The sequence below is a fragment of the Xenopus laevis genome, chromosome 6S (assembly GCF_017654675.1).
Source record: "Xenopus laevis strain J_2021 chromosome 6S, Xenopus_laevis_v10.1, whole genome shotgun sequence".
In the NCBI taxonomy this organism is placed as follows: Eukaryota; Metazoa; Chordata; class Amphibia; order Anura; family Pipidae; genus Xenopus; species Xenopus laevis.
This window is the reverse complement of record NC_054382.1, coordinates 23,974,164-23,989,767: the sequence shown is the minus strand read 5'-3', so window position 1 is coordinate 23,989,767 and position 15,604 is coordinate 23,974,164. Positions and strand designations below refer to the sequence as shown.

Genomic DNA, 15,604 nt, shown 5'->3' with positions numbered 1-15,604 from the left:
ACTTATTTAGAGAAGTCTACCTCTTTAGCTACCAAACTCAATACCATATGCTGCATCTCTCACCTTGATTATTTCTGATCAACTAAGGCAAACCTTAGTAACGGCGACCCTCCGACACCATTAAGGGCTAGTCCACACGAGGAGATTCGGGGAGATTTTGTCGCCTGGTGACTAATCGCCTCGTCTTTTGAGTGACTCACTGAACTGCCTCAGCGTTTTCCCCATAGGCATAAAAAAGTTCCCCAGTGAGGCAACTTCGGGCGACTATAAAAACCGCATTGCCGCGTGTGCATTAGTGCAGGCGACTTTTCATTCTAGCCTATGGGGAAAAACGCTGAGGCAGTTCAGAGAGATAGTCGCTCAAATGACGAGGCAATTAGTCGCCAGGCGACAAAATCTCCCCGAATCTCCTCTTGTGGCCTTACCCTAAATCGTCTTGCTTAGTTGTTTCAGTCATGCTGGACTGGGGGCGGGGCAATCCCTCCATAGGCTGGAGTCCTGTTTTCATTTGTAATTAGCCTATCCAGGGATCGTGCTGCCCCTAGGCTGAGTGACTGAAACAACTCAGTCACAAGATGATTTAATGGTGTTGGAGGATTGTCGTTACTAAGGTTTGCCCGGCTGGGGGCAGCTTTCGGGAGCTTTTAGCTGATTATATTTCACGTGTAGCTTCTATTTACTGATACCGACACATTCCTATTTTTATAGGAAAGTGTCATTATCACTTTAAATGTGTAATAACCAGTTTATTTGTCTCCAGACTGCCTCTGATATGCTCCTTTCCAGCTTCCACAGACTCACCAAATCACCTCCCAATTCAACCTTGATGATGCATCTCTGCCCCCTCGACATCTCAACAAAACCCCTTGACATCACAGCCCTGCCCATTTATATCACAGCCCTTTCCTTGTGGACCTGCCCTGAATGGTATCATCAGTGGCAACACTTCCTGCCTCTGCCAGAAGGGGAGAAAAATGTGGGTGCCAGGTTCCTCATCAAAAAAATCTCCAACTTACTTTTCTTTTAAATTTTCAACTTACAGAGAAAGCCGACCTTGCTATCCAGGCCCCTCTTTTCCCTGTACCCCCAAAATGGGAGCCGGCTTCCTCTGTAGTTACCCCACTGCCTGCCAGTACTCCCTAACTTGCACCTACATGACTCCCATCACCCCTGAACACAGGAAACACTGTATTCATGGTTCTTGTGCTCCATTCTACAGAGCAAGGAATATCATCCACAGATACTGATGGCGGGGCAGAGTGCAATATGTCAAAACATGGCAGCTTGCATTTGGCCTGCCTGGACTGAAAATGTTATAAGCTGTGACCCTCCTCAGTGCAAATCCTGGATTCAGTACATCTCTAGCAACGTAAAAGGTACAGGTAAAGGATCAAGAGTAAAGGATAAGCGTAAACTAAGCAACAGCTTGGTGTGTCAGACTCCATTGTACAAGTGAAAAGAAAAACATTTGCTGCAGTCAATGTGCCAGCAGTTATAGATGTAGAGCTCATAGCCAGTCGCACTCATGCATCATTTTGACATAAAATATTGCAGCACGCCCTATACAAAAAAGCGTCAGCCTTCTTCAGTTTTCTGTTTGATTTATGACTTTGCTTGCCCTGCAAGTCTGAGATACAGCAGAACATTCATCTAAAGAAAAGATGAACTAAAACAGCATTCTACTAATTTAAGGACAATTTACGAAAACAAGTGTAGACAGACTTTACAACATCAGTTAATACAAAGGCTCATCTACTCAATCTCTTCTTCAGACACTCACCAAGTCCACCCACGGGAATCTTGTGCACTAGCTGTTAATAACAAGGTGACAAATCCCATTGTTTAAAGCCAAACATATTTTTTATGCAGTAACACAGTTATTATCATGTCTGCACAGAAAAAGCAAACTACATACAATTATCACTGCAGAGCTTATCTGGCCTGACTGAGACTGAGCAGAATCCTCAGGAGTCCTAACACAATACACCAACAATAAAACAGCTACATAGGAGACCAGTTACCTTTATTACTAATAGTAGAGATTCATGACAATCACGAGAGCTTTTATTTAGGCCATGAAGGCAACTTCTAACAGCCATTCAGTATATTTTACTAAAGGGGTCACGTAATTTATTATAAGTTTCACCAATGTTATCAGAACACCATTAAGCGCCATATTTATATATTGAATAATGTATCCACTACTGGAAAATATAAGTCTCCCAGGAGTTCCATGACAATATAAAAGCACAAGACCTAAGGCCAGGTCTTGGTATGCCTATAATATCCTATATTTTTCAACACGGGGTACTTTATTTATTATAATACACATATTTCCGTGAATCGTGTGACATAAATGACTTCACTGAGCACAGATTATAACTGATGACATCACTAAGCACATATATAAGCATATCTCTCTCTCTCTCTCTCTCTCTCTATATATATATTGTTGTCATAGCCTCATTAACCCCCTGATAATCAACAAAGTCTTTAACTGGTTAACTTAACCCAAATGTGAGCTGTTCTGGTTACACCCCCAACATCTACGGGATTCCAATCACTGACATATAGGAACAGCATGATATGTGTATAACTTCTTTCTTCAAAACAAGGTGCTATCCTCAGCAGCTTTCAGGGGGAACAACAACTTTAGAGCACATACATTACATTTAGTTAACTGTAATTAACTCAACATAAATCAGAGAATGTTAACTAATGACTGGTAAAGCTGCTAAGTATCGATCACATGGAACAAACAAAACTCCGGCATTCCACTGAATTCCAGTGAATTGGCGAAGGAGGGTTCTCCAATGTCATAGACATTTTTCAATTAGGACTTATAACATTTACCAGTAATTTTAAACCTAGATTTGACCACCAGATTCCCATAATATGCTTTCTTTTCATTAATAGAAAGAAATATGATAAATGATCACAGTTCCATTACATGGATGCTTTGTAGACACCGCTCTCCTTTCCATCTGCTTGATCTCCTTCATCTTTTTGGATCCAGCATTCTTTTTTACTTCATTATTTAAATCAAACACAAAAAATATACCTTCTATGTCTGCAACACAGCCTTTTTGATTATTCTTTCTATTTGCACCTAGCCATTTGCTTTCAAATGATTTGCAATGAGTGCATTATCTTCATTTTCATGTGTGTTCCATAGCAGTCAAGCCCTTTATATCAGGCTCCCCAAGGAGCGACAATTTCATCTGAGCAGCCTGAATAAAGTGAATCGACTTTATAAATCAAGTTCTAACATCCTTTATATATCACCTAACCCCTTTTAAGGCTTTTTGTCTATATTTCTATCTCAACCTGCCTGATAAAAACCTTTCTCTGCAGGTTACCCAATTTAAAAAAAAAATTACCAGTGGTAGGAACATTCCCATTTGTACAATAATGTGGAACAGGCAGACCCCTCACTGCAAAAGGCAGATGATTTTATTCCTGCTTTAAAGACAGACAAATACAAGGTAAAAAAAACATAAAACGGAATGCTACATTATAATAAAATGAAACCTCGGGCCCATTTACTTAGCTCGAGTAAAGGAATAGAGGGAAAAAAACGTAGGATTTCGAATGTTTTTTTTTGGCTACTTGGACCTTCGACTACGACTTCGAATCGAATGATTCAAACTAAAAATCATTCAACTATTCGACCATTAAGATAGTCGAAGTACTGTCTCTTTAAAAAAAAACTTCGACCCCCTAGTTCGCCATCTAAAACCTACCGAAGTCAATGTTAGCCTATGGGGAAGGTCGTTTGATCGATGGATTAAAATCCTTCTAATTGAACGATTCGAAGGATTAAATCGTTCGTTCGATCGAACGCATATCGCTAAATCCTTCGACTTCGATATTCGCAGTAATTAACCCTCGATATTCGACCTTAAGTAAATTTGCCCCCTCATGTTTGCATTTCTGAGAAATTAAAAGCTAAACATAGATGGGCCCAAAACCGTTCCACCTTTGTTATTATGTATTGCTACTTGGGTAATCTATTTATTGGCCTTTATATTTATTGTGTAGGTTTAAGAATTCTAGCATAATAATACAGATGGCGCTTTCAATGCAGATTCATGGATAATATGATTGGGAATAAAACAAATATCAGCACTTTTTGCAGATTCGGCCAAATCCTTAGAGGCAATTTTGAAACTCTTTTTAATTCAAAAAAGCTTGAAATTTTAAATGTGCTCATTCTACAAATAGTTGAATTAATCTTGAAAAAAACGCAAAAAATTGATTTCATTCTGCTAACTCAATTCCCATAAATTGGTAACTTGATATATTGTATTTTTCAAGTTTTTTTGCGCTTACTATATCTTGAAAATGTGATTTTCAAAAAGTTGCATTTCTGGATTTCTTGCAGCCAACACCTTGTAGAAGGTTGAATTTAAATGTTTGTAAATCTGACCCTTAGCTCTGGATTTGCTTTGACTATGGTGAAAAATGTTTTCATTCATTTCAAATAAATATTTATTAAATCTGCAAAATTGGATTTGGATTTGGTTTGGCATTCTGTAAAATCTTTTCTGGAGGATTTGGTATTCAGTCAAACCCAAACATTATGGGTTGGGAGCATTCCAATAATATCTTAATGCCAATAATAAGTCATCCTATAACAAAATATTCTTTGGCAGGTAGATTCATCCTTTTTCAGACAATTCCCTAGTCACAAGCAGTTAAAGAGTAAACTACCCATATGTGTTATTCATTAGGTGATCACTTAAAAATTCCCACTTTTTAGAATACATTAATAACAGTGCAAGCAGGAAACGATATTTCAGGCATTAAAACTTGCCATGTTACCTGTTTGGCAGGGAAATTATTAAGATCCTTTGGGGCAAGGACTAACAAAAGTGATTGAACGCTTTCTGTTCAGTGCTTTATGATATGTCCATGCTCTATAAATAACAAGCATAAAAAGAGCAAAATCCAGACCCCTACATCAAGGTAAGTTTCAAAGATATCTTGCAATTGTGATACTACATGAGCAGTACTAAAGCAATCAGTCTAATGACAAATTCTTTGTACAATAGCTGTATAGTGATCCCGACAAACAATGCCTGATCATATGTATTATTCAGCAGTCATCACCTCCGCTCTTTCACACAAATACAGAAAACAAACACTGTACAAAAACACATGCTTAGTTTATATCAAGGATCTGATTTCTTCCACAGATACCTACTCCTAATTATTTCATTGGGAACATACCTCACTGGATAATATGGCTGTACAGTTAATTAAAAGACTGGTGCGTGAGAAGAGATGGGTCATAAAGAAAGAAGAGATGATCATAAAGGAAGGCTTTTGAGGTAGTCATCAGTTTTATTTATGAGATATATGGGCCATGCTCTATCACACCGCTTTGCTTTTCTACTGGTTGGACATATCCCCCTGATCAGAAAGTGACAAATGAATTCTTGTGGTGCACTGTATTGGAGCAGTGCAACACATGTATTAACAAATCAGTGGTGTAGCATAGCATCTCCAACTAGCCTTCTAGCTGCTCACCAGACTAGAATGGGGCCTGAGTGCATTTGAACCAATAGCCAAAGTATAGCTTAAGTCAAGACATGTTTAAAAGCTTGATTTTAAAATGACTAACTGGAAAATCAGCTCTATTAGCTCAATTATGGAGCAATATGAGGATCCGTGAGTTCTGCTGAAATAGATGCAATCACATGATTTTGCTTATTCCCTAAACCCCCTCCACGGTCTAGTGTAAACAACTTATCAGCCTGCTGTCTTGTGTTATAGGAACACAAAGGACTGCAGGCTCCAGATTTGACCACATGACTAGAAAATAGCACATAGAAATAAACATGCAGAAAACCAAATATAATAATTTCTTCAAAACAACAGTAAAAACAAATTACCTAATGCTAATCTCTTTGCCTAAACAAGCTCAATGTTTTCAGGCACTTTTTTTAAATTATATTGTCTTGTCCAACATATATAATTCTTTGTTGCATTTGTGTATTGACTAACTGCTACAAACAGATTTGGTTATTTTTATTAGATATATTCAGAGGGAGTTGACTTGAAACAAATGCCATAGGACCATGTAATCAACAAGCAATAACCGGATTAGAAGTACATACCTTCCCTGATTGCAGTAAACGGAGTGCCTTCTTCTTCTTGCAGTCTTATCACTTTCAGTGCCACCAACTTGCCATTTACCCTAAATAAAATTGGAAATGTTGATTTGGCGAATATGATTGTGCATTCTATACAATAATTATTCTGCATTGGCCTTGATTCCCAATCTCGGCTTTATCTAAGGACACCACCAGTGGATGTCAGTGATGGAGCATATAGGGAATGGTACAATGTAGTATTAGGACCATCAATAAGCCTATGTTACCATTACACTTCAAAATATGGTAGTAGTTATATACTATCTTAGGTTGTTGTCAGAATTTTACAATATCCAGACAATATGAACATTTTGGAAAAATAATGAGCTTCATAATAATTTTACAGACAATTTTTCAAGCACTTGTCTAAAGGTATTTTGAAATGAAGAGCTTCCCCTAGATTACATACTATTGCATTTTAATTGTTTTATCTTTGTCTCAACGTCTGAAAATCCATCCTGATGGTGCTTTTACCAAACTAACACTAAGGGGCCGATTCACTAACTTGAGTGAAGGATTCGAAGTAAAAAAACTTCGAATTTCAAAGTGTTTTTTGGGCTACTTTGACCATCGAATTGGCTACTACGACCTTCGACTACGACTTCGAATCGAACTATTCGAACTAAAAATCGTTCGACTATTCGCCATTAAGCAAAATGTTACATGGTGGGCAATTTGGGGAATTCTAAAAACCTTGTTTATGGGTATTCAAAAAATGCAGTGGTAAATCACCAAAAATCCTCCCATATAATATGGGCCAAAGTATTTCCAGTATTTTATTTTTATACATTAAGGCTAGCAAATTTTTAGTATGTTATAGAATGGCCACTTCTAAGCAACATTTCAATTGGTCTTCATTATTTATTTGTATAGTTTTTTAATTATTTGCCTTTTTCTTATGACTCGGGAGTTTTCAAAAGGGGGTCACTGACCCCATCTAAAAACCAGTGCTCTGTAAGGCTAAACATTTATTGTCATTGCTAATTTTTATTACTCAAATTTCTATTCAGGCTTCTCCTATTCATATACCAGTCTCTTATTCAAATCAATGCATGGTTGCTAGGGTGATTTGTACACTAACAACCAGATTGATGAAAAGAGCTACTGAATAAAAAGCTAATTAACTTAAAAACCACAAATAATAAAAAATGAAAACCAACTGCAAATTGTCTCAGCATATAAATTAGGGAGCAAGTGGGGATTGTAGTTGCGGAGGTGGCTGAAGGACAAAAGTGAGAGTGAAGAGGAGTGCGCGGGAAGGCTTCAGCGCCATTTTATCTTAGAAGCCCATCCAACCCGCCCTGTTATGTGAGGATATAAGGGTGGGAAGAACAACTCAGTCGCAGCAATGTGGGAAGGAAGGTAGTGTTGGAACAGGGTACAAGTGTTACGGTGGAAGATGGGTAGGTCTGAGGTTAGGGGTTGTGGACATTGGCCACTGTTAAGAGGGGAAGAATAAAACAAGGGGACTAGCCTCAGGATGTGGAAATATCCAGTAGCATAGGGATCTCCATGGGAGCAGCCTTCAGCGGCTAAGGGTGGGGATCCTGCTGGATAGTTGCTCTTATATTAACATGTTGGAAATGTGAAGTTATATGATGGTTAATTTATGTTTAATAAACGTTCTTGTGGCCTTTTCAATCCATTAAAAGAAATGTCCAGTTGTGTGTCTAACGGGAAAGGGGTGAGGTGGATTTGGGAAGGTGTCCGAGACTTGACGCTGCCCATGTAAAGGTAATACAAATCATTAATGGAAAAATAAGCACAACGCCCTTGTTTTGTGTCTAAGCACAGTGAATCATATGAGCCAGGGGGTGGCCCTTAGTATTTAAAATGGCAGTTTTTCTATTTAGAATTATCCAAATGCACACAACATTACAAAAGTATAGATTTATGAAAATATTTTGTTTAGTTGAATCTGTGTTTTACCTATGGGCTATTTTATGCAACATATTTTACAGAGACCTACACTGTTTACGGGTAGTTCCCTCTAAGTAGGCCTTCAATGTGGACTATGTGCCATTAACTTTCACAATGTAATAACTATGAATAATGAAGAATGTGAGCACTGCAAAATGCTAATTTTTGTTCACATTTGTGTGACTTCCTTTTCAATTACATCTTTTTTAAAATTCCCCCTAGAATATCTAAAGAAATTTCTACAAAAGAGTTACCTGACATAAAGTACTGAAGAAGAATTAAAGACGGAGAAGGTTACAGGCTCACTGAAAATCTACATTGGTCATCTAGCCAAAAGGGGGAGCATATACATTTTTAACAATCCCCTCTTCTTTTATAAATATAGTTCTGCATCAGCAGTTAGCTGACAGGTGAAGACTTGCAGTTAAATAATGCAAAAAAAAAAAATCCTTGCCCTTCCACATTTACAGAGAACAAAGCACTAAAGAGACTTGATAAAGGGAATAATGCATGAGGAGTAACTGGCACACATGCTGGAATATTTCCTGAATGAATAAGCTGAACAATACATTTAAATATTTAAGAATAATCGCTTCCCATCATTATGAAATATGTATTTCCTATATTCCAATATTGATTTCAAAATGATGAGTTCAAAATGGAGTCTTTAGGAATTCTGAAGTATTTAGGAACATACTCTGAATAATAGCTGTACAATCGCTTGGTTGCCTCAATGTAAGTGCCATATTTAAAACGGCTGCAGAGGAGCTGGTCATTAAATGGAAAGATTCTAGATTAAGGCTACTTGTGATTGAACCGGATATTTGATGAAGCACCGTGTGTACAGATGTCAATAACAGGGCAGTCTTCATTTCGACATGTCGCATGTGAAGTACCTCTGGGCCCTGTTCCATATCCATGATTAATTTGCTTATTAATATTCTTGTACATCAGTTGGCATTGAACCAATTGTCAGTGGCTTCCAATTGTATAATGTTATGCAGGCTAAAACATTGGAAACAGGATCCTTATTTCCAGAGGGATTTGCACACAATGGTGACAAATGGATATGTGGCAGATAATATTCAGCACAGAACAAATACATGTTTGAAATTGTTTAATGGCCATTCTTTTTGGAGATATATATTTTAATTACTATTCTACGTCAATTTAATTGTATCCCTTGTCCAACCAAAAATTCACGTTGATTATTGGGAAGAAACAGAAGGATGAATTTATTGGGATGCAATAGAGCATTAGCAATATAGACAGGTTAATGCTGCCCTTCTTCCAGGTCAGTTGCACCAAGGAAACTGAAAAATGGACGACTGAGAATTTTTACAATGGCAGACTAACAGGGGAATGTAATAAAAGTCACAAAGAGCAAAACAATTCGCACCAATAAGACTAAAAATCCACATCTCACAATGTGATATTGTTCCTTAAACTGTTATTGCATTGCGAATTTTAATTGCTCACTCATAAGAAATGCTTGAAGGTGTCGTAATCTTTTGGAGCAAACATAACGACTTTTTCAGTAAGAAGTTTTATTACATTCACTGCGCACTGGCGCAAACTATAAAATTCGCAAGCGGTCTTTCACTGTCGGAAGTGGTCGCTAAACAGTTTCCGGGCTCGCAAAAGCTATATTAAATTCGCACAAAGCAAAATTTGTTTGCGCAAAGGCATAACTTTTCGCATTTCCAAGGAACACTGGCCAAACTGAAGCCAGTATCCCTATATAATGAGATATATTAACGTGGAAAGAACCAACGGCAGCCCAGTTTCGCTTTTGGGCTTTATTTCCACCTGTCAAATAACTGTTAAATTCCCATTCAATTCAGCAGGGATATACAATAATTTGCAGTGATTAATCTAATTTAAAATGCTTTTCACGACTACAAAATGGATTTGGAGGTGGGACTAATACATCTTCAGTTGTAGACAGACGGATCTAATATAATTTTAACTTAAAATACTTACTTGCTTTTTCCTTTATACACTGTGGCATATGAGCCTTCTCCCAATTTTTCCAGTTTTTCATAAGAATCGGCTTTTCCAAATTTTGGACTAGTTGGCTGGAAAAAAAACAAGAAAATAATGTAATATTGTATTGGACCAACTATATATTATGTAGGGATGCACCGAATCCAAGATTCGGTTCGGGATTCGGCCTTTTTCAGCAGGATTCGGATTTGGCGAATCCTTCTGTCCGGCCGAACCGAATCCGAATCCTAATTTGCATATGCAAATTAGGGGCGGAGAGGGGAATCGCGTGACTTTTTGTCACAAAACAAGAAAGTAAAAAATGTTTTCCCCTTCCCACCCCCAATTTGCATATGCAAATTAGGGTTCGGATTCGGTTCGGTATTCAGCCAAATCCTTCGTGAAGGATTCGGGGGTTCGGCCGAATCCAAAATAGTGGATTCGGTGCATCCCTGAATTATTACATATTATTATGTAATATGTGCTATATGTGCTAAATGTGCATAACAAAGCAGAGCAGCTCCATTTCATTTCATGTGCATGAACGTGCATTTACTCCTGGAAATGTTTAGGGCAAGCAATGCAGTGGAGTAAAATGGAAAGTGAACCAAGTACAGAGACCTCAGAGGAAACATTCAATCTATTTAATTCGATGTACATAACAAGAACTGTTCAAAGAAAGGTGACTAAGACAAAAAAAAAAAACAAAGAAAAGTACAGATGAGAAGAGAGGGTTATATTATGGTAAAAATATTTAAATATATCAAAGCACTTTCGAGGGAGCAAATATACTAGAACAATATGAACTTTGAAGGAGGAAATGAAAGGTAACATAAGGAAGCACTTCTATGCAGAAAGCCTGACATATGTACAACAAAGGGATCACTAAAGCATGACTAACTGGATCCTTTCCAGCATCAAACTCTAACATTCTCATTGATATATTAATGGAGGGATGAACCACAAATGGCAATAATGGACACATGTTATATTGAAAGCAGGTGTTTTTATACAGATATAACAGGCTTCTGGGCTAATCAAGCAAATAGCATTCCATCATGCCTTGAGTCATGGATAAAAAAGCTGGCAGGCCATGGTTTGATGAAAGGGACTTAGTTCCATGGGCGATTGATGTGGCTTATTTGGCCAGAGCGTCAGCATAAATGTCGGCATGCTGATGTGTCACAAGTAACGTTCACTAGTGGTATTGGCATAGGAATCTGATCGAGCAAGCACTTTGGCACAAGAAACTTCCCCTCAACCCTGTCAAGAACTCTCAGTACTTGAATTTTAGCAGATATATGTATATTTAAGCCCCAGTGTATGTTTTTGTATACTCGTATTCCTCTCTGTAAAGCACCTTGTGATGTTATTCCAATCAACAAAATACTGTCAACCAGGCAACTGTGAAAGTGCAGTGATCAACCCTATCCGTGCTTTGGGCTGACATTCAAGGCAATATTTCAGTATTTACTGTCAATACAAATACAGAGCATGAGAAGTCAAGTCTATTGAGAACTTCACAGATACGTTTATTTATCTTGGCTGCTAGTAAAATCTGCATTTATTTCATGTTGATAGTTACCAACTTCATACTGCGTTATAAAACTGTTTTGGAATTTTGGACAACTCAAAAGCAATTTTTTTTGGACAATAGGATGCCATTGTACCAAATACTGTTTTGCTAATTCCAGATGCAAGTGAGCAACATACACTAAATTGTGAGAGAATTCTTATAAATGAAAGCGCACTGGTAAAAGAAAATTAAATATAAATAACAATAACAATGGGCTTCTTTGGTTTTAAAACCCAAAAACAAGTAGAAGCCAGGTCTTAAAGTAGTCCACTATTTATGTTCAGTTCTTCTTGATATATTTGCTTACAGCTATTGAAATGGGTAAGCAAATCCTGGTTCTTTGGATCCCACTGTTTTTGCTTAAAATCTAACCTTTTTAATACACAGCTCTATATCAGTACAGTATATGTGTTTTAAGTGATACAAAATTTGGTTAGTTTATATTAAGGTAGGAAAGTGCAGATTCATTCCTTACTCTAGTCTTATGTATAGCCCTCACTATTTGGTCTGTAGAGGTCTGTATTTTGGTCTGTAGAGGTATATGTTGGTTTATGGTATTTTTCTTTTAAATTCAGGTTAGGCATGTCCTCAGAAGATAAGAATACGTATTGGCCATTAGTTTTCCTTTGGTCTATAAATGGATAAATAGGTTTGTTATGAGATCAGACTATAAAAAATATCACTTTCATAAAATTACTTTAACAAAGGCCAGATGATGGTGCCAGGATCCTGAGGCAAAAGAAAGGAAAGGCTTGAAGGACTAGCTCCTGTTATGACTCACTCTAGAAGAGAAAGGTAGGCTTAGGTTACATAGTAGAGCCAACATAGGTACCACCAATGAGAACAGATGGTCTAACAGCCAAGGTGCCGCCTGCTAGTGTAGGACCTCCAGCAGAATTTCCAGAGAGTTACCTGGGACTAGACACATGTGAATAAGTACTACTGATCTGCCTATGATATGTAAACAGCTACTAACTGTGTACCATCCATGAGGAGGGTTTACCTTGTCCTTTTAGAAGACAGAGATCCAGAATTAAAGTAATCAATTGTTGATTTTGAGAACCATTGGCAGTCAAGATACAGTGAAGTGAGTATGCAACCCAGCATGAAAACTCCTTCTGCAACACCACCACAATGGCCCCCTTAGAGCAAGTTGGACATAATGCTACAGGTATCTCTGCTGGGAAGGCCTGGCTTGAATAGTGTTAACAGTTGACAGCACATGGATCACAACTGGTAGCCTCATCTAAATCTTTGTTGGATATTTCTCAATCATACAGTGCCACACTTTGTCAGAATGATAGAAAGTAGGGTCGCATTAGATACGCAATTAGTATTCTAAGCTGTGTTAACGATTTCCACAGGGTATCTAAGTATTTAATAGAAAGAAAACCAGCACACAAACATAATTTTAAACCAAAGCACGTTGATGAAACACTCATTAAAAACAATACAACAAATATTTAATGTTTTAGTGTATACTCCGGGGCAGGGATACCAAATCATCAGATCTACTGAGTGCTGCAACACAAACAATGCTTGCTGAGACTGGAAGTCTTCAGAGACAGCTTGTTGTATATCCATATGTCTTGTCTCCAGCCCCTGAGACTCTGTATGAGCTGCATTGTCAGGATTGCCTCCAGGCAGGTACACAACTAGCTATTTATTCACTGCAGCTCTACTTACATTGACCAATGGCTCATTGTTACACAAGAAAAATCTGGGGGTGGGGTGTACGCACTTTCTCAGCTGTAATCCCAGTGGCATTTTCATCATACATTTCAAGCCACGGAAAGTGAATGGAAATAAATATATGGATTCACAGGCAGCAGAAGCCTGTCCATGCTCTGCAAAAATACATTTTGTATTCATAAACACGTTGTTGTTTTTTCTATTTCCTTTAAAGTAAATATGTACAATTTGCAGCTGGGCAATAATTTATTTTGTTTTTATTCATTTCCATGTTGGTGGTTTGACTGATATCTGGCTGCTAGGATAACTGACCAAAGCAACTTGAGTAGATGTCTAATGGGGACATGTAATAAAAGTTGCAAAACAATTAGCACAAGTAAGAATAAAAAATTTTGCAATGTAATACTCTTCCTTAAACTGTTATTACATTGCAAATTGGAATTGCGCATTGCAAATGTTAATGGCGCATTGAACACTTTTAAGAAGTGCTTGAAGGTGTCGTAATCTTTTAGAGCAAACATAACAAGTTTTTCAGTTATATAGTTTTAATAAATTCACTGCGCACTGGTGCAAAATATAAAATTCACAAACCTTCTTCCACTGTCGGAAGTGGTCGCTAAACAGTTTTCGGGTTCGCAAAAGCTATATTAAATTCGCACAATGGCAGATTTGTTCGCAGAGAGGCATAATTTTTCGCATTGCCAATATTTTTTCCATTATTACATTCCCCCATAAAAGTCTAAAAGGGAGATAAACAGGAGAGAACCTGCAAAAGACAGTCCAGTAATTATAAAGGCTTATTGATGGGATCACTGAACCTCGTTTGCAATTAATTTCTGGCTTTTAGAGAAGCCTTTGTGTAGCACCTAAAGGAAAGATATCAAAGGGTCAGTTTCAGTTATTAATGGGAGGACCATGGGGACATGTAGTTATTTTTCTTGTATTATATAAATGACAGTTTTTGGCTGAGGTCGGTCCCCTTTGAAAAAGGAAATGTAACTAATGTAAGTTGCATGGCAAATGCGTGGTTTTTACTTGGCTGGCAGCTGAAGCCCAGCTTATAGACACTTCTCCCAGCAGCTGACAGTTAAGACCCAATGCAATCCTTTCACAAGGTTGTGTTTTTCCCTTGATGTAAAAAACATGTACAAAGTCAGGTATGCAGGAATACCATTAGTAACATCAAATTCGTGGACCAGTAACAGTAAGGTATGAAAGTCTTTTATATGCATTTAAATATAAAGTTCTGTTATCCCACACTGGTACAAACTGTGCATTTGCTTCATAAACACAACTACCTGCTATGACTTTTAAATAAGCTGCTGTGTAGCCACAGGCATTCAAGTAGAAATAGGGCAAGAGGGCACGTCGACAATTAAAGAGATAAGAGGGCAGTGACAATTGTGTCATGAGAGTCATCCCTTTACAACTACAATGGCTCCAGAATTCTGGGGAAAAAATGTTGGATTGTGGCAAAAAGCATGGTGACTGGCCTCAAAATTGCATTTTGCTCATTGCCCTTGCTGACGTGCATGTGCCCTAAGCTCTGTAAATTAAAATGGTTTAATACTAACCCAGGGAGCTAAGAGAGGTCAAATGTCAACTATAGAATAAAAGTGTTCTCATATAAAGCTGATTGTTAGTCAAAATTATTCCACTTTGGCATTACTGGCCCTTTTATATTAATTTTTATCTGCCCTAATATGCTCTGTGTTAAACAATCGTATTTACTGAATATAATACCAATTAATTTCTGCATCTTTGTGTAATAAAACTACCTGCACGGCGGGGACTCCCGTCACGTGTTTCCTAGGCGCCATATTGATTATTAGGGCACGTGCGACGTGATTGTGGCGTGTTTGCGCCATCGCGCATTGGCGCGAAAATGCGCACGTTTTGGCGCGAACTTGGAAAGTATTTAAGGCCCATTCTGACCCCCAGCCAGTGCCCGTGATAAAACTTGGTTTCTAGTGGTTTCCTGAGCCTTGTGCATCTGATCCTGTATCTGTTTGTCCTGATTATCCTGTTTTGACTCCTGCCTGTTCCCTGACTACTCTGCATTCTGTATCCTGACCCTTGCCTGCCTACGACAACTCTTCCAGCTTAACCCCTTGATTGACAACCCGGTTTGACACTTGCCTGCCTGACGATTCTTATATCCGCCTGCCTCGACCCAGCCTGTCTGACCATCCTTCTGCCTAATCCTTTTGTACCGTGACCTTTGGCCCAAAAGACTCTGCTAACAGCCGTGCCCCTTTGCCAGCCAGAACAT

General features: G+C 38.1%; 1 protein-coding gene across 4 annotated transcripts in view; it reads right to left on the bottom strand.

The window, feature by feature from the left end:
- The window catches only part of cdk14.S (cyclin-dependent kinase 14 S homeolog), a 288,439-nt gene that overhangs the window by 185,352 nt on the left and 87,483 nt on the right, over nucleotides 1-15,604 (bottom strand). For all 4 annotated transcript variants that reach the window (XM_041567463.1, XM_018269154.2, XM_018269153.2 and 1 more), the window contains 2 exons: nucleotides 10,062-10,156; nucleotides 6,123-6,202 (listed from right to left, as the gene is read on the bottom strand). In XM_041567463.1, coding sequence (XP_041423397.1) covers nucleotides 6,123-6,202; nucleotides 10,062-10,156 — 175 coding nt within the window. The remainder of the gene's footprint in view (nucleotides 1-6,122; nucleotides 6,203-10,061; nucleotides 10,157-15,604) is intronic.